The sequence below is a fragment of the Amblyomma americanum genome, chromosome 1, assembly GCF_052857255.1.
Source record: "Amblyomma americanum isolate KBUSLIRL-KWMA chromosome 1, ASM5285725v1, whole genome shotgun sequence".
Lineage (NCBI taxonomy): Eukaryota > Metazoa > Arthropoda > Arachnida > Ixodida > Ixodidae > Amblyomma > Amblyomma americanum.
In genome coordinates, this window is record NC_135497.1 from 241,181,598 (window position 1) to 241,200,270 (window position 18,673).

General features: G+C 47.8%; 1 protein-coding gene across 1 annotated transcript in view; it reads left to right on the forward strand.

The window, feature by feature from the left end:
* The window catches only part of LOC144114825 (importin-4-like), a 123,396-nt gene that overhangs the window by 42,240 nt on the left and 62,483 nt on the right, over window positions 1-18,673 (forward strand). The window contains exon 12 of the mRNA XM_077648809.1: window positions 2,155-2,208. Coding sequence (XP_077504935.1) covers window positions 2,155-2,208 — 54 coding nt within the window. The remainder of the gene's footprint in view (window positions 1-2,154; window positions 2,209-18,673) is intronic.

Below are 18,673 nucleotides of genomic sequence, written 5' to 3' on the forward strand. Positions count from 1 at the left end.
ATTTGCGTGTAAATGAGAAGTTTCTCACTGTGATGCAGTTGCATTCTTTATTGCTTAAATTTTTGCATATGCATGCTTGTACAGTGTCTCAACCCAGATGTGAAAATAATTGACTAGCATGAATATAATTAACCATCTCTGAAACGAAGCACAATTTTTGCTACAGTTTTTAACAATGATATTGCCATTGCCTCTTTCTAGCTATGTTCTGAAAGGCTGGTTAAAAGTAGAGGTGTTCTAGCAAGCACCAAGAAAAAAGGATCATTAGTACTGGCACCTGGCATACTACTGAAGCTTGATCTCATTATTGAACGCGTCCCTCATAGCCTGAGTCACTTTGGAATGTTAAACAACCATATGCCAATGATTACTGAGCTTGTGAAAACTGAAAAATTTTTATACATACAAGGTTGCAGTAAAGCAGAACAGCAGGAATCAGAGCGAAAACGACAACCTGTAATCACAGTGGTGTTTAGCTAACTTTATGTGGTTTGAAAAGAAAATGTTCATATTGTAGAACAGCGCCTAGGCATTGCTGCTTTTCGTGTGCTTTGTGGCCTCAATGATGAGGAAGGTTTTTGCTGGTTGTCTTCTGTCATGTAGCCCTGAAAAAGTCAGCTACATTTTCTGGGTAATTAGCCGTTGTTCTCAAGTGCACTAAATTAGCTGGTGACGATGGCTGCGAGTTTTGTTGACAGCATCAGATGAATGTAACGTGCAGTTACACCTGTAGGGTGCTTACAGCAGCTGGCTGTACAGGCCATCTCCCACCACCACACTGGAGCATAGTGGCTCCTTCAGGGCACTGTGATTTGTATGCAGCAGCATCCGCAGAATGCAAAAAGAAGGCCCTTCCCTGCGTAAGCACAATAACTGCAAGATTCTAGTTCAAAGAACACTATACATACTTGTTTTAGTGCACTGTTGGGAGCATTTGCAATACAGGGAAATTGGAACAAAAGGGCTTAAGCCATGCCATCTCGTTAAGAACGCAATTTATGGTGTTGCTGTCGGGCAGCATGGCAGCATTCTACAGCAGTTGCTTACGCTTCATGCTTCACGAGAAAACACTGGATTCACAGGACTTCACGGCCACTTCGCCTTTTGTACTTTTGCACTACTGGTACAGAAGCTACTGGTACATGCTCCACATATACAGTAGCTTCTGTGAGTTATTTTTGTAGCTAAACAACCTGTGGGAACCTTAATCGGCCTTTGCCCATCTCAAGCCCTACCAGTGTCGACCCAGAGGCAGTGAGATGTCATGTATTCTCAAAAGTGGCCTTTGGCAGAAAATTTTTTCTTTTGTAGCTTGCGCTTGTCGAAGGACAAGCTCGAGAGCAGTTTTGTAGTTTATGAAGCTCGATACAGTGGGCTCCCATTATTTCAATCTCACCTCATTCAAACTTCCAGTTCATCTTAACTGACACTTTAGCCTCGTCAACATTAAGTGTATTAAAAAGTCTCCCCTTCTTCGAATTTGCATAATTCGAACAAATTTTCAGTCTCCTTTAAGTTCAAACTTTTGAGAGCCGACTACTTACCAAAGGCCTGGTGTTCTTATTTCTTATTACCACAAAGTGTTTTGCATATTTCAACGTTCAGTTTTGCCAGCAGTGGTTCAGTGTTAGCCAGTGGTCAAGTGTGCTATTTCCATGTTTAGTACTTTATAGTGTTTGACTTCACAGGCATGGTACAGGTGCAGCCAAAATATTACAGAGCATGCTTCGGCGTTTGAAATTTTTCTCACGTGCTCCGTAGAGGAGATAAGAGTGTGTCTTCTGTTCATACGCGAACATGCCAGTGTCGTGTGCTAAGCTGTGTAAGAAGTACCTCCTAATTTGCGTTAGGTAAGGTGTGGTGAGAGTTTGAATCACTGAAGCGTGCTCCGTAATATTATGACCGGGACTGTACATGGTTGAGGTTGCAACCATTAGCAGAAATAAAGTGGGTGTAAATGACAGTAATTGCAGGCATCATCAGAAACAAAGGTACTAGACATAACATTTATGTTCATTTTGGGAAGAAAACTGTACATTGCAAGACGAAAAATGTGCACTGTCACAAATATCATAGTTATGGAAGCACGTGTGGATTGCGGCACAGTTTCGTGTAGTTGCTCGTTTGTCACAATACTGTTTTACACTCATGCAGCTTATCGACACCATGGCCCTCCACCTTCCTCCTGAAAAGCTGCTGCCACCTCTGGTAAGTCTTGTATGAATGATAACTAGAGTTGCACGAATATTGGAATTTCCGAGTATGAGTGGAATGCAGATATGACGAAAAAAATGGCTTTGAATATTGAATCGAATATCGAACACCTACTCAGTACAAATAAAATTTTCAGAAAGTGATAAACAAGCAAATGTTAGTCTTATCTTTTTAGAAATAGTTTATGGTCTTTGCACCTGAAATAAACAAAACTACCGCATTTACATGATTGTAAGTTGGCTCAAATGTAAGTTGCCCCCCCCCTTAAATCACATTTCCGAAAAATAAAAAAAAACTTCCGAGGTTGTTTAAGCTTTGCCTTGAATAGTTAAATGGGATAGCATTATCCAGCAGCCGCCATTTATCGCCAGCAGCTATCGGCTGCCGCGCGGGTGTGCACTTGGTCACATTCCAAAACGAAAATGTATTAGTCACTGGACTACTTGTCCATACTTGCGCCATCGACCTCACTAGCGCTGCCGTCGTGAGCGCTGCTGTGGTCTCACAGCACGTCATTCTAACGTCGTCATCCAGCAAAATCCCGCACTTCACAAACAACCACATCACGATATCGCGTGGAGCAGCTGAAAATTTTCCTCGCTGCAGCTGCCACCCCTGTATCACCTGTTGCGAACGTCAAACTTGCGGCCCGGCGCGCGGCTGTTCATTTCTTCAGCGTAAAAAATGATAGCCATCTTGAATGTAGCTCTGAATGAGCGCCAGTCGCTTGCTGGACCTGCAGCACAAATGATGACTGACGAAGCACTACATTAAAAACTTGTGAAAAGCGGCCGGCAGTAGTCAAATGCGTCAGAACCAAAGAGAAACTACGCGTGAATGGCGTCATCTCTTCCGTCGGCTACTGACACTCCCCGGCACAGCTCCCGTTCCGAGGAGGGGTACTGCCTCGATTGGAACAGCGACCCTTCCATCAACTATCAACGCTCCCTTGAGCGCCGAGCACGCATTTGAAAGTAAAAAGAAAACTTGTTGGACGTTTAAGTTTCCCATAGAATGCGATTGCGTTATCGGGCTGCTGCCGCTTATCAGCAACCGCAGTCAGCAGCCACGTGGGGGGCACCAGGTTGCTGCGTATCGATAGCCACCATCGGCTGCCGCCCGCGCGCGTGGGGAGGGTATGCCAGCTTTGCGGGTTGACATAGCAGCTACTCAAGGCCAGCACCAAGAGCGGTGCGACGGAGCCGAGCAGCAAAAATGCAACCATGCTGTAGCATGCCCGATATCTCGTTTGTCTCGCCTTTACTTATAGTGCGGAACAACAGCCCTTCCATCAACTATAAACTCTCCCTTGAGCGCCAAGTGTGCATTTTAAAGTAGAAAGAAAACTTGCTGGACGCTGGAGCTTCCCTTAAGGCCCTGTTATACCCCGACGTTCTCGGTGTGCGCAAGCGCGCCAGTTGTGGTCGGACACGTCACGTTGGCGACGCTGCACCGGACTGAAATTCACCCCCCTATACTCCAGCCACGTCGACGCGAGACAGCGCTGAGCGACAAGCGCCGCGCATGCGCAGAAATCCATTCGTCCGGCCTGCTGCCTCCGAGTAGCGGCTACAGGCTCCACAGCTAACACGCGCGGTGCATTGTGGGTTCGCGGCTTCGACGAGCCCGGTGCAAAATAGGCACATGTTCCATTTCGACGCCAGCACCGTCAGAGAGCGCCGAAGCCGCCGAACACGTCGGTGGTCAAGCGGCGTCGGAGTATAGAGGGTCTCGCTTTGGCCAACGTGACATGACAGTGCCGCGCGTGTTATGTCGGAGAATAACAGAGCCTTTAGAACACGATTGCGTTATCGGGCCGCCGCCGCTTATCAGCAACCGCAGTCAACAGCCACGTGTGGAGAGTGTGAGGTGCCAGTTTGCTGTTATCGATAACCGCCATCAGCTGCCGCCCGTGGGCACGGTGAGGGGATGTCAGTTCTGCACGTTGACATAGCAGCTGCTCAAGGCCAGCACCAAGAGGGATGCGACGGAGCCACGGAGCAAAAATGCAACCACTGTGTAGCATGCCTGATGTCTCGTTTGTCTCGCCTTTACCTATAATGCGATGTTTTTGTTTCGATTGTAAGTCGAGCCTCCCACTTCGGATTTTCAAATTTAAAAAAATAGGTCGACTTACAATCGTGTAAATACGGTAGACTGTCTCAGACCGTATAAAAAAACATGATGTGCACAGAAATCGATACCACTTGATTAGACAGCGCAACAGTATCCAACCTATAATGCGGTAGTGATAATGAAATTCATAAATTGTCAAGACTGGAAACAAAAAATAACATGATGACTTGTAAAACCTCATCTATTCGGAGTTCAAGGAACCAGAAGAAATTTTCGGGTTATTCAAAGGTTGGTTTATAAAATGCATTGTGGCCCCCAGAAAAAGAAGAAAAAAAAACCTGCTAAAAATTCGAAAATGCAGTGAAGCGTTATGAGACGGCTCCATCTCGCAAACACCTGTATGCCCGTGACGAGTGCCCAGTTTTGGCATGCTGGAAGAACAACACAAATGTAAGCGAGGGGGGAGTGCGCATTGGGGTTGTAACAGTAAAATTGATTTTAAAAAGGGAAAAGAAATGACCAATGACATGCCAATCAGCGTCCGTAAGCGGCATGGATCTGGGATTGGAAAGCGCAGGCCGACAGCTGCAGTCGCCCTGCGTGAGCAGTGAAGCTAAGAAACCGAAACTACGTGGCCAGGCTATTTCTTGGCCTAGCGACAGGGGCCGTCCGAACGTTTTCACACCTGCTGTTATGCCCACTTAAGGGTTACATTCACCATGCAATACGCTATGCGCATTGTTATGACGGGGGCTCCCAGCCTGCTGCCACTGTTGCGCAGAGCTGAGCGAAGGCACGGTGAAGGCGATGGTGAGTCAACGAAACATTTATGTACAGTAAAAACAAGGGCGTTACATTATCAGCACTGTGGCCCAGAGCACAACAGGCTCGCGCAAAGAAACTCGGCGATGCGCCGGGAGAGCGTCTCTCTCGCTCACATCTCCGTCTGCTCGTCAGCTGCTCCCGTCCGGCGCGGCTCGACCTTTTATAGCCTCAGGTGACCGTTGCAGCAGCTAGACATTCAAATCCTCCATTCAGGTCACGGCATTGGTCACAGTTCGAATTTGACGAATGGACGAGAGGAGCTCGGCCATTCGAAGTTTGCAGCGGGGAAAGGGCTGCCAGCGAAACGTCGGTTGCGGTTCGAGCCGGCGCTTGCGAAGGGGGGGGGGGGGGGGGAGGGGGAGGGCTGCAAGCCGCGACTTGTCCGAGAGTCCGGGCTTGCGTTGCACTAGGGCGGACGCACGGCGCTAGCTTTCACGGAGGCCGGCGGAATGCGTGCTCGGGCATAGCAGCACCCCTGCTTCCAGACAGTGCGCCACGAAGACGAGCTGCTTCCACGTGGCTCGGATGCGAGGTGCGTTCGTACGCCAGGCACCTCCAAGTTCTTGTCCGGTGTTCAGCCGTAGGTGGTCCACGCTCCTTTCCATGAACAGGTCCCGCTCGTCCGGCCGGGATCACTGCTCTGCTGCCTTGTTGCCCAGGTGTCTTGACCAGCCTCGCTCGGTTCCTCTGATGGTCTTGCTTCTCAGCATTGGTCTTTGATCGTTGTGAATCTTGCCAAGAGCCGATCGACAACAGGCAACACCAACACGAGGAAGTGCCCTCTGTCACCCGTCAAAATACCAGACTTCTAGGTCATAAAAAGCTGCCGCGGTGGCTCACTGGTTACTGCGCTCAGCTGCTGACCCGAAAGACACAGGTTCGATCCCGGTGCGGCGCTCGAATTTCAATGGAGGCGAAATTTTAGAGGCCCGTGTAATGTGCGATGTCGGTGTACGTTAAAGAACCACAGGTGGTCGAAATTTCCGGAGCCCTCCACTACGGCGTCCCTCATAGCCTGAGTTGCTTTGGGACGTTAAACCCCAATAAACCAAAAAAAAATCAAACCAAGGTCATAAAAACTTCTCTAGCAATAGGTCTGCCCCCTTTTTGCTCCCTCTTCAACAAGAGGCACATGTTGCACACAAAACTCTTAAAATGAGAACTCAATGTATCAAATGTATGTAACACACTGAATGAAATGTATGCAAAATAAATTTGGTCCCTTGAAATCACTTGGGCCAGAAAACACTCAGCTGTGGCCGCAAATGAGACATCAATTTTGCCCCGATCTACGAGCGAGCTTGATAACTCTTCGTGAAGTGGCAAAATTTAAGTCACGGGGAGGTGGAAGGCAGCCTTGCTCAGAACGCACGGCTTGGTGCGTATGCGTCTGCATTTAACTCGCTTCTAACGAACATTAAATGACATGCGCTACCGCGGGAGCTACTATCTCTGCCTCCTTCACTGTAGCTGCGCTTTTCTCTCTCTGTGTACTTGTCCTTCCAGTTTCTAAGGGAGAAACAAGACAAGAACGATTTGTTTTCTCTGACTGACGACTTGTGCCTTTCGTTACGCTTTGCACACCAGTTGCGACTTTTCATTGAGAGTACGTAACTGTTCCGATGGGACTGTCCTTTCTTTGTGTATGTTCGTGATGGCAAATGAGACCTTCCACAAGTATTTAGTTCCGTCGCACCCATTTTCCATTTCGCTCAATGTGTGGTTCGCCTCTATCCGGCCTTTTGATTTTACGTCTGCTGAATAACATTATCTCAACTCGCGCCTTTCCATTGCGATACCTATGCTTGGCCGAGTGCTTAGGCGGCTTGTTTGTGCTAGTTATATTGTTGCCCCTGTTACTACGGTTCCGTACAATGTTGTGCTTGATGCGCCATACACGCGTTTTTTCTTTGCGCACGTGCCGCTTCCTGTGGGATTACGGTTTTTTTCGTAATTGGGGTGGAAAGTAAGAACCTGCATGAGAGTACGTGCCTTTGCGCGTCGTGCTTTCTGTACACTGGTGGCAAGATTCCACTTTGTCACTCCTGATTTCTCGCTTCCTGTACAGCACTCTCTTGTATCTTGGTTTCCTGCCTTGATACTCTTTCCCGCGCAAATGCTTGTATGCTTTCTTTTTGCAGTTAATCTTACGGCACGCTTATGCGCTTCACTTTGCGCAATGGCGATGCCTCGCACATTTCTTTAGCTCTGACTCTGAAGCTAGTTTCAATACTGACAATGTGAGTCACGTTGCTGCTGTCATTTTGTCAGTAACGCTGATGCTTCCGATGGTGGCAAACCGTTTTCGTGCGCTTGCCCTTTTTCTCCTTTCGGCGGCACCACTCTTTCTTATGCCTGCCTTTCATCTTTAAGTGGCAGTACTCTCGCACTAGCTGCAGCTTCTTTGGAAGCACATCCCGCTTCCTTACCCTAGGTCGCCTAGGTTCCTGTTCTCTCACAATATTCCTCTTATTGTCAGCCAATTCACCTGTGCTGCCTGGCTCAGGCTTGTCTTTGATGCCTTTTCTGACATCCTCAAAACTGCGCTCTTGCTCCTCAGAGTCTCTGAATGCACATTCGTCATCTCGGATAAAATGACGTCTACAACCTCCTTGTCGTCTGGAAGGTCCTGTGCTCTACTGTCGTCCAGCACCTTAGCTTCTTCAGGCGCTGACGGACCAGTGTTCCCTCCTCACACGAGTGCTGGTATGCAGCTCTCGTCGCGCTTCTGACGCGTTTCCGCCAATTGCGGATGGTGCTTGGCCTTGCACTCGGTTGCAGCGTTTTCGCCACTGCAGGTGCTTTCTGGACTGTGACTGAGCTCGGAGCGATGCGAAAGCCCGCGACTCGTTTTGCATCGATCGCCGCAAACACTTAACGTACAACTCAGCATCAGCAAACTCTATATGCGTCAGCTTCCGTTGACCGAAAGTCACAAGTTTTTGCATTTCTGTTGAATGTGATGCACAACACGGTGTGTTATCCTCTTTGACTTCGCTTGCGTCGGCACTGGCCTTTTTATCCGTGTCTAGCTGGACTTCCTCTCCACCACGCTCTGCAGCTCCTCCTGCTTTTGACGCGCTAGGAAATTCACTTTCCAATAGCTCCACTCCAATCTGAATGGGCGAGACCGCTGTTATAGCATCTTCCGATGCTCTAGATGCTTTGTACGAAGGTACACAGGTTTCCTCAGTTGGTGAATGTGGGGCATCTTCCACTGTTACAGGCTTACAGCAGCAGTCACATCTGCCAGTTATGAACTACCTTCCTTTGTGCCGCACTGGCAGGGCTGCTCTACAGCTGCGAACTCTACCTCCTTTTCACGATCATCAAATATTTCCACATTTTCAAGCCATTCTAAAATGTCAGCTTCAAACTGGTATGCAAAATCAAAGTACGGCTTGCGGCCTTCATACTCGTGCTTCTTCCGGAGATCCAGCGGTGACAGCTGATACTTACTGAATAAAATAATTTTGAGCTCATTGTAGCTGTCTGCGCCATCGTCTAACAAGCCTTTGATCACGTCAGATGCTTCGTTGGAAAGAAGTGCTGCCATCACTTGTGCCAAACCATTCGTCTCAATGCACTTTCTCTCACAGATGCATTCGAAATCTGCTAGGTACTTCGCAATATCCTTGGCAATCACGAAGGGCCGCAGCCTGTCTCTCGACTGCCGACCATTAACCTCATGCTGTACGGATAATATTTTATCCCTCTCGAAACTCATCTGCTGCGCCTCAAGCTCCAAGCCCAACAGTTTCATTACGCGAGCATGCTGTTTTATTTCAAGCTGCTCATGTCTATCTGCCTCTTCGCGCCGAAGGCGGTCTTGTCGCTCTCGTTCTTCGCACTCACGGCATTCTTTGGCCTCCTTGCACTCACGACGTTCTTTGATCTCAGCCAAGGCCTCATCAGCTTCTTCAGCCTTCACTTCCTCTGCCCGCCCGATTTCAAGAATCGCATAGTTTCGTTTTGCGGAGCCCAGATCGATGCCCAACTCTTCACAAATTCCGATGAGTTCCTTCATCTTAAGGTTCTCTATCGTTTACTCTAGCCTCTTGCTGTTTGCCTTTTTTTTTAAATTCCCTTGCCATTCAGTATAGAGCTACTAGTATGACACGTGCAAGCAATTCTTTCCAACAACGCTTTGTTTACTCCCTCAGCACTAGCTTTGGCTTCAAAGCACTCCTACTAGGCTCGAAACAGCAAAGCTCTCTCCAGTGCTTCACACAGCCCTACTCTAGGCTACAATAACATGTGCTAGAGCAGTCTGGTGAATTCAGCCTCATGCTGTTTGTCCTTGTTAGAATTCCCTTGCCATTCACTGCTATCAAGCTACTAGTATGACATGCGCAAGAAATTCTTTCCACAAAGCCTTGTTTACTCCCTCTGCGCCAGCTTTAGTTTTCAAAGCACTCCTACTAGGCCCGAAACAGCAAAGCTCTCTCCAGTGCTTCACACAGCCCTACTCTAGGCTACAATAACGTGTGCTAGAGCAGTCTGGTGAATTCAGCCTCATGCTGTTTGTCCTTGCTAGAATTCCCTTGCCGTTCACTGCTATCAATCTACTAGTATGACACGCGCAAGCAATTCTTTCCAACAACGCTTTGTTTACTCCCTCAGCACTAGCTTTGGCTTCAAAGCACTCCTACTAGGCTCGAAACAGCAAAGCTCTCTCCAGTGCTTCACACAGCCCTACTCTAGGCTACAATAACATGTGCTAGAGCAGTCTGGTGAATTCAGCCTCATGCTGTTTGTCCTTGTTAGAATTCCCTTGCCGTTCACTGCTATCAAGCTACTAGTATGACACGCGCAAGCAATTCTTTCCAACAACGCTTTGTTTACTCCCTCAGCACTAGCTTTGGCTTCAAAGCACTCCTACTAGGCTCGAAACAGCAAAGCTCTCTCCAGTGCTTCACACAGCCCTACTCTAGGCTACAATAACGTGTGCTAGAGCAGTCTGGTGAATTCAGCCTCATGCTGTTTGTCCTTGTTAGAATTCCCTTGCCGTTCACTGCTATCAAGCTACTAGTATGACACGCGCAAGCAATTCTTTCCAACAACGCTTTGTTTACTCCCTCAGCACTAGCTTTGGCTTCAAAGCACTCCTACTAGGCTCGAAACAGCAAAGCTCTCTCCAGTGCTTCACACAGCCCTACTCTAGGCTACAATAACATGTGCTAGAGCAGTCTGGTGAATTCAGCCTCATGCTGTTTGTCCTTGTTAGAATTCCCTTGCCGTTCACTGCTATCAAGCTACTAGTATGACACGCGCAAGCAATTCTTTCCAACAACGCTTTGTTTACTCCCTCAGCACTAGCTTTGGCTTCAAAGCACTCCTACTAGGCTCGAAACAGCAAAGCTCTCTCCAGTGCTTCACACAGCCCTACTCTAGGCTACAATAACGTGTGCTAGAGCAGTCTGGTGAATTCAGCCTCATGCTGTTTGTCCTTGTTAGAATTCCCTTGCCGTTCACTGCTATCAAGCTACTAGTATGACACGCGCAAGCAATTCTTTCCAACAACGCTTTGTTTACTCCCTCAGCACTAGCTTTGGCTTCAAAGCACTCCTACTAGGCTCGAAACAGCAAAGCTCTCTCCAGTGCTTCACACAGCCCTACTCTAGGCTACAATAACATGTGCTAGAGCAGTCTGGTGAATTCAGCCTCATGCTGTTTGTCCTTGTTAGAATTCCCTTGCCGTTCACTGCTATCAAGCTACTAGTATGACACGCGCAAGCAATTCTTTCCAACAACGCTTTGTTTACTCCCTCAGCACTAGCTTTGGCTTCAAAGCACTCCTACTAGGCTCGAAACAGCAAAGCTCTCTCCAGTGCTTCACACAGCCCTACTCTAGGCTACAATAACATGTGCTAGAGCAGTCTGGTGAATTCAGCCTCATGCTGTTTGTCCTTGTTAGAATTCCCTTGCCGTTCACTGCTATCAAGCTACTAGTATGACACGCGCAAGCAATTCTTTCCAACAACGCTTTGTTTACTCCCTCAGCACTAGCTTTGGCTTCAAAGCACTCCTACTAGGCTCGAAACAGCAAAGCTCTCTCCAGTGCTTCACACAGCCCTACTCTAGGCTACAATAACGTGTGCTAGAGCAGTCTGGTGAATTCAGCCTCATGCTGTTTGTCCTTGTTAGAATTCCCTTGCCGTTCACTGCTATCAAGCTACTAGTATGACACGCGCAAGCAATTCTTTCCAACAACGCTTTGTTTACTCCCTCAGCACTAGCTTTGGCTTCAAAGCACTCCTACTAGGCTCGAAACAGCAAAGCTCTCTCCAGTGCTTCACACAGCCCTACTCTAGGCTACAATAACATGTGCTAGAGCAGTCTGGTGAATTCAGCCTCATGCTGTTTGTCCTTGTTAGAATTCCCTTGCCGTTCACTGCTATCAAGCTACTAGTATGACACGCGCAAGCAATTCTTTCCAACAACGCTTTGTTTACTCCCTCAGCACTAGCTTTGGCTTCAAAGCACTCCTACTAGGCTCGAAACGAGCAAAGCTCTCTCCAGTGCTTCACACAGCCCTACTCTAGGCTACAATAACATGTGCTAGAGCAGTCTGGTGAATTCAGCCTCATGCTGTTTGTCCTTGTTAGAATTCCCTTGCCGTTCACTGCTATCAAGCTACTAGTATGACACGCGCAAGCAATTCTTTCCAACAACGCTTTGTTTACTCCCTCAGCACTAGCTTTGGCTTCAAAGCACTCCTACTAGGCTCGAAACAGCAAAGCTCTCTCCAGTGCTTCACACAGCCCTACTCTAGGCTACAATAACATGTGCTAGAGCAGTCTGGTGAATTCAGCCTCATGCTGTTTGTCCTTGTTAGAATCCCCTTGCCGTTCACTGCTATCAAGCTACTAGTATGACACGCGCAAGCAATTCTTTCCAACAACGCTTTGTTTACTCCCTCAGCACTAGCTTTGGCTTCAAAGCACTCCTACTAGGCTCGAAACAGCAAAGCTCTCTCCAGTGCTTCACACAGCCCTACTCTAGGCTACAATAACAGTGTGCTAGAGCAGTCTGGTGAATTCAGCCTCATGCTGTTTGTCCTTGTTAGAATTCCCTTGCCGTTCACTGCTATCAAGCTACTAGTATGACACGCGCAAGCAATTCTTTCCAACAACGCTTTGTTTACTCCCTCAGCACTAGCTTTGGCTTCAAAGCACTCCTACTAGGCTCGAAACAGCAAAGCTCTCTCCAGTGCTTCACACAGCCCTACTCTAGGCTACAATAACATGTGCTAGAGCAGTCTGGTGAATTCAGCCTCATGCTGTTTGTCCTTGCTAGAATTCCCTTGCCGTTCACTGCTATCAAGCTACTAGTATGACACGCGCAAGCAATTCTTTCCAACAACGCTTTGTTTACTCCCTCAGCACTAGCTTTGGCTTCAAAGCACTCCTACTAGGCTCGAAACAGCAAAGCTCTCTCCAGTGCTTCACACAGCCCTACTCTAGGCTACAATAACATGTGCTAGAGCAGTCTGGTGAATTCAGCCTCATGCTGTTTGTCCTTGCTAGAATTCCCTTGCCGTTCACTGCTATCAAGCTACTAGTATGACACGCGCAAGCAATTCTTTCCAACAACGCTTTGTTTACTCCCTCAGCACTAGCTTTGGCTTCAAAGCACTCCTACTAGGCTCGAAACAGCAAAGCTCTCTCCAGTGCTTCACACAGCCCTACTCTAGGCTACAATAACATGTGCTAGAGCAGTCTGGTGAATTCAGCCTCATGCTGTTTGTCCTTGTTAGAATTCCCTTGCCGTTCACTGCTATCAAGCTACTAGTATGACACGCGCAAGCAATTCTTTCCAACAACGCTTTGTTTACTCCCTCAGCACTAGCTTTGGCTTCAAAGCACTCCTACTAGGCTCGAAACAGCAAAGCTCTCTCCAGTGCTTCACACAGCCCTACTCTAGGCTACAATAACATGTGCTAGAGCAGTCTGGTGAATTCAGCCTCATGCTGTTTGTCCTTGTTAGAATTCCCTTGCCGTTCACTGCTATCAAGCTACTAGTATGACACGCGCAAGCAATTCTTTCCAACAACGCTTTGTTTACTCCCTCAGCACTAGCTTTGGCTTCAAAGCACTCCTACTAGGCTCGAAACAGCAAAGCTCTCTCCAGTGCTTCACACAGCCCTACTCTAGGCTACAATAACATGTGCTAGAGCAGTCTGGTGAATTCAGCCTCATGCTGTTTGTCCTTGTTAGAATTCCCTTGCCGTTCACTGCTATCAAGCTACTAGTATGACACGCGCAAGCAATTCTTTCCAACAACGCTTTGTTTACTCCCTCAGCACTAGCTTTGGCTTCAAAGCACTCCTACTAGGCTCGAAACAGCAAAGCTCTCTCCAGTGCTTCACACAGCCCTACTCTAGGCTACAATAACGTGTGCTAGAGCAGTCTGGTGAATTCAGCCTCATGCTGTTTGTCCTTGCTAGAATTCCCTTGCCGTTCACTGCTATCAAGCTACTAGTATGACACGCGCAAGCAATTCTTTCCAACAACGCTTTGTTTACTCCCTCAGCACTAGCTTTGGCTTCAAAGCACTCCTACTAGGCTCGAAACAGCAAAGCTCTCTCCAGTGCTTCACACAGCCCTACTCTAGGCTACAATAACGTGTGCTAGAGCAGTCTGGTGAATTCAGCCTCATGCTGTTTGTCCTTGCTAGAATTCCCTTGCCGTTCACTGCTATCAAGCTACTAGTATGACACGCGCAAGCAATTCTTTCCAACAACGCTTTGTTTACTCCCTCAGCACTAGCTTTGGCTTCAAAGCACTCCTACTAGGCTCGAAACAGCAAAGCTCTCTCCAGTGCTTCACACAGCCCTACTCTAGGCTACAATAACGTGTGCTAGAGCAGTCTGGTGAATTCAGCCTCATGCTGTTTGTCCTTGTTAGAATTCCCTTGCCGTTCACTGCTATCAAGCTACTAGTATGACACGCGCAAGCAATTCTTTCCAACAACGCTTTGTTTACTCCCTCAGCACTAGCTTTGGCTTCAAAGCACTCCTACTAGGCTCGAAACAGCAAAGCTCTCTCCAGTGCTTCACACAGCCCTACTCTAGGCTACAATAACGTGTGCTAGAGCAGTCTGGTGAATTCAGCCTCATGCTGTTTGTCCTTGTTAGAATTCCCTTGCCGTTCACTGCTATCAAGCTACTAGTATGACACGCGCAAGCAATTCTTTCCAACAACGCTTTGTTTACTCCCTCAGCACTAGCTTTGGCTTCAAAGCACTCCTACTAGGCTCGAAACAGCAAAGCTCTCTCCAGTGCTTCACACAGCCCTACTCTAGGCTACAATAACATGTGCTAGAGCAGTCTGGTGAATTCAGCCTCATGCTGTTTGTCCTTGTTAGAATTCCCTTGCCGTTCACTGCTATCAAGCTACTAGTATGACACGCGCAAGCAATTCTTTCCAACAACGCTTTGTTTACTCCCTCAGCACTAGCTTTGGCTTCAAAGCACTCCTACTAGGCTCGAAACAGCAAAGCTCTCTCCAGTGCTTCACACAGCCCTACTCTAGGCTACAATAACATGTGCTAGAGCAGTCTGGTGAATTCAGCCTCATGCTGTTTGTCCTTGTTAGAATTCCCTTGCCGTTCACTGCTATCAAGCTACTAGTATGACACGCGCAAGCAATTCTTTCCAACAACGCTTTGTTTACTCCCTCAGCACTAGCTTTGGCTTCAAAGCACTCCTACTAGGCTCGAAACAGCAAAGCTCTCTCCAGTGCTTCACACAGCCCTACTCTAGGCTACAATAACGTGTGCTAGAGCAGTCTGGTGAATTCAGCCTCATGCTGTTTGTCCTTGTTAGAATTCCCTTGCCGTTCACTGCTATCAAGCTACTAGTATGACACGCGCAAGCAATTCTTTCCAACAACGCTTTGTTTACTCCCTCACACTAGCTTTGGCTTCAAAGCACTCCTACTAGGCTCGAAACAGCAAAGCTCTCTCCAGTGCTTCACACAGCCCTACTCTAGGCTACAATAACATGTGCTAGAGCAGTCTGGTGAATTCAGCCTCATGCTGTTTGTCCTTGCTAGAATTCCCTTGCCGTTCACTGCTATCAAGCTACTAGTATGACACGCGCAAGCAATTCTTTCCAACAACGCTTTGTTTACTCCCTCAGCACTAGCTTTGGCTTCAAAGCACTCCTACTAGGCTCGAAACAGCAAAGCTCTCTCCAGTGCTTCACACAGCCCTACTCTAGGCTACAATAACATGTGCTAGAGCAGTCTGGTGAATTCAGCCTCATGCTGTTTGTCCTTGTTAGAATTCCCTTGCCGTTCACTGCTATCAAGCTACTAGTATGACACGCGCAAGCAATTCTTTCCAACAACGCTTTGTTTACTCCCTCAGCACTAGCTTTGGCTTCAAAGCACTCCTACTAGGCTCGAAACAGCAAAGCTCTCTCCAGTGCTTCACACAGCCCTACTCTAGGCTACAATAACATGTGCTAGAGCAGTCTGGTGAATTCAGCCTCATGCTGTTTGTCCTTGTTAGAATTCCCTTGCCGTTCACTGCTATCAAGCTACTAGTATGACACGCGCAAGCAATTCTTTCCAACAACGCTTTGTTTACTCCCTCAGCACTAGCTTTGGCTTCAAAGCACTCCTACTAGGCTCGAAACAGCAAAGCTCTCTCCAGTGCTTCACACAGCCCTACTCTAGGCTACAATAACATGTGCTAGAGCAGTCTGGTGAATTCAGCCTCATGCTGTTTGTCCTTGTTAGAATTCCCTTGCCGTTCACTGCTATCAAGCTACTAGTATGACACGCGCAAGCAATTCTTTCCAACAACGCTTTGTTTACTCCCTCAGCACTAGCTTTGGCTTCAAAGCACTCCTACTAGGCTCGAAACAGCAAAGCTCTCTCCAGTGCTTCACACAGCCCTACTCTAGGCTACAATAACATGTGCTAGAGCAGTCTGGTGAATTCAGCCTCATGCTGTTTGTCCTTGTTAGAATTCCCTTGCCGTTCACTGCTATCAAGCTACTAGTATGACACGCGCAAGCAATTCTTTCCAACAACGCTTTGTTTACTCCCTCAGCACTAGCTTTGGCTTCAAGCACTCCTACTAGGCTCGAAACAGCAAAGCTCTCTCCAGTGCTTCACACAGCCCTACTCTAGGCTACAATAACATGTGCTAGAGCAGTCTGGTGAATTCAGCCTCATGCTGTTTGTCCTTGTTAGAATTCCCTTGCCGTTCACTGCTATCAAGCTACTAGTATGACACGCGCAAGCAATTCTTTCCAACAACGCTTTGTTTACTCCCTCAGCACTAGCTTTGGCTTCAAAGCACTCCTACTAGGCTCGAAACAGCAAAGCTCTCTCCAGTGCTTCACACAGCCCTACTCTAGGCTACAATAACATGTGCTAGAGCAGTCTGGTGAATTCAGCCTCATGCTGTTTGTCCTTGTTAGAATTCCCTTGCCGTTCACTGCTATCAAGCTACTAGTATGACACGCGCAAGCAATTCTTTCCAACAACGCTTTGTTTACTCCCTCAGCACTAGCTTTGGCTTCAAAGCACTCCTACTAGGCTCGAAACAGCAAAGCTCTCTCCAGTGCTTCACACAGCCCTACTCTAGGCTACAATAACGTGTGCTAGAGCAGTCTGGTGAATTCAGCCTCATGCTGTTTGTCCTTGTTAGAATTCCCTTGCGTTCACTGCTATCAAGCTACTAGTATGACACGCGCAAGCAATTCTTTCCAACAACGCTTTGTTTACTCCCTCAGCACTAGCTTTGGCTTCAAAGCACTCCTACTAGGCTCGAACAGCAAAGCTCTCTCCAGTGCTTCACACAGCCCTACTCTAGGCTACAATAACAGTGTGCTAGAGCAGTCTGGTGAATTCAGCCTCATGCGTGTGTGTCCTGTCTAGAATTCCCTTGCCGTTCACTGCTATCAAGCTACTAGTATGACACGCGCAAGCAATTCTTTCCAACAACGCTTGTGTTTACTCCCTCAGCACTAGCTTTGGCTTCAAACGCACTCTCGATACCAGCGCCTCCAGGCTACACACTCCAGTGCTTCACACAGCCCTACTCTAGGCTACAATAACGTGTGCTAGAGCAGTCTGGTGAATTCAGCCTCATGCTGTTTGTCCTTGCTAGAATTCCCTTGCCGTTCACTGCTATCAAGCTACTAGTATGACACGCGCAAGCAATTCTTTCCAACAACGCTTTGTTTACTCCCTCAGCACTAGCTTTGGCTTCAAAGCACTCCTACTAGGCTCGAAACAGCAAAGCTCTCTCCAGTGCTTCACACAGCCCTACTCTATGCTACAATAACGTGTGCTAGAGCAGTCTGGTGAATTCAGCCTCATGCTGTTTGTCCTTGCTAGAATTCCCTTGCCGTTCACTGCTATCAAGCTACTAGTATGACACGCGCAAGCAATTCTTTCCAAAAACGCTTTGTTTACTCCCTCAGCACTAGCTTTGGCTTCAAAGCACTCCTACTAGGCTCGAAACAGCAAAGCTCTCTCCAGTGCTTCACACAGCCCTACTCTATGCTACAATAACGTGTGCTAGAGCAGTCTGGTGAATTCAGCCTCATGCTGTTTGTCCTTGCTAGAATTCCCTTGCCGTTCACTGCTATCAAGCTACTAGTATGACACGCGCAAGCAATTCTTTCCAACAACGCTTTGTTTACTCCCTCAGCACTAGCTTTGGCTTCAAAGCACTCCTACTAGGCTCGAAACAGCAAAGCTCTCTCCAGTGCTTCACACAGCCCTACTCTAGGCTACAATAACGTGTGCTAGAGCAGTCTGGTGAATTCAGCCTCATGCTGTTTGTCCTTGTTAGAATTCCCTTGCCGTTCACTGCTATCAAGCTACTAGTATGACACGCGCAAGCAATTCTTTCCAACAACGCTTTGTTTACTCCCTCAGCACTAGCTTTGGCTTCAAAGCACTCCTACTAGGCTCGAAACAGCAAAGCTCTCTCCAGTGCTTCACACAGCCCTACTCTATGCTACAATAACGTGTGCTAGAGCAGTCTGGTGAATTCAGCCTCATGCTGTTTGTCCTTGCTAGAATTCCCTTGCCGTTCACTGCTATCAAGCTACTAGTATGACACGCGCAAGCAATTCTTTCCAACAACGCTTTGTTTACTCCCTTAGCACTAGCTTTGGCTTCAAAGCACTCCTACTAGGCTCGAAACAGCAAAGCTCTCTCCAGTGCTTCACACAGCCCTACTCTATGCTACAATAACGTGTGCTAGAGCAGTCTGGTGAATTCAGCCTCATGCTGTTTGTCCTTGCTAGAATTCCCTTGCCGTTCACTGCTATCAAGCTACTAGTATGACACGCGCAAGCAATTCTTTCCAACAACGCTTTGTTTACTGCCTCAGCACTAGCTTTGGCTTCAAAGCACTCCTACTAGGCTCGAAACAGCAAAGCTCTCTCCAGTGCTTCACACAGCCCTACTCTATGCTACAATAACGTGTGCTAGAGCAGTCTGGTGAATTCAGCCTCATGCTGTTTGTCCTTGTTAGAATTCCCTTGCCGTTCACTGCTATCAAGCTACTAGTATGACACGCGCAA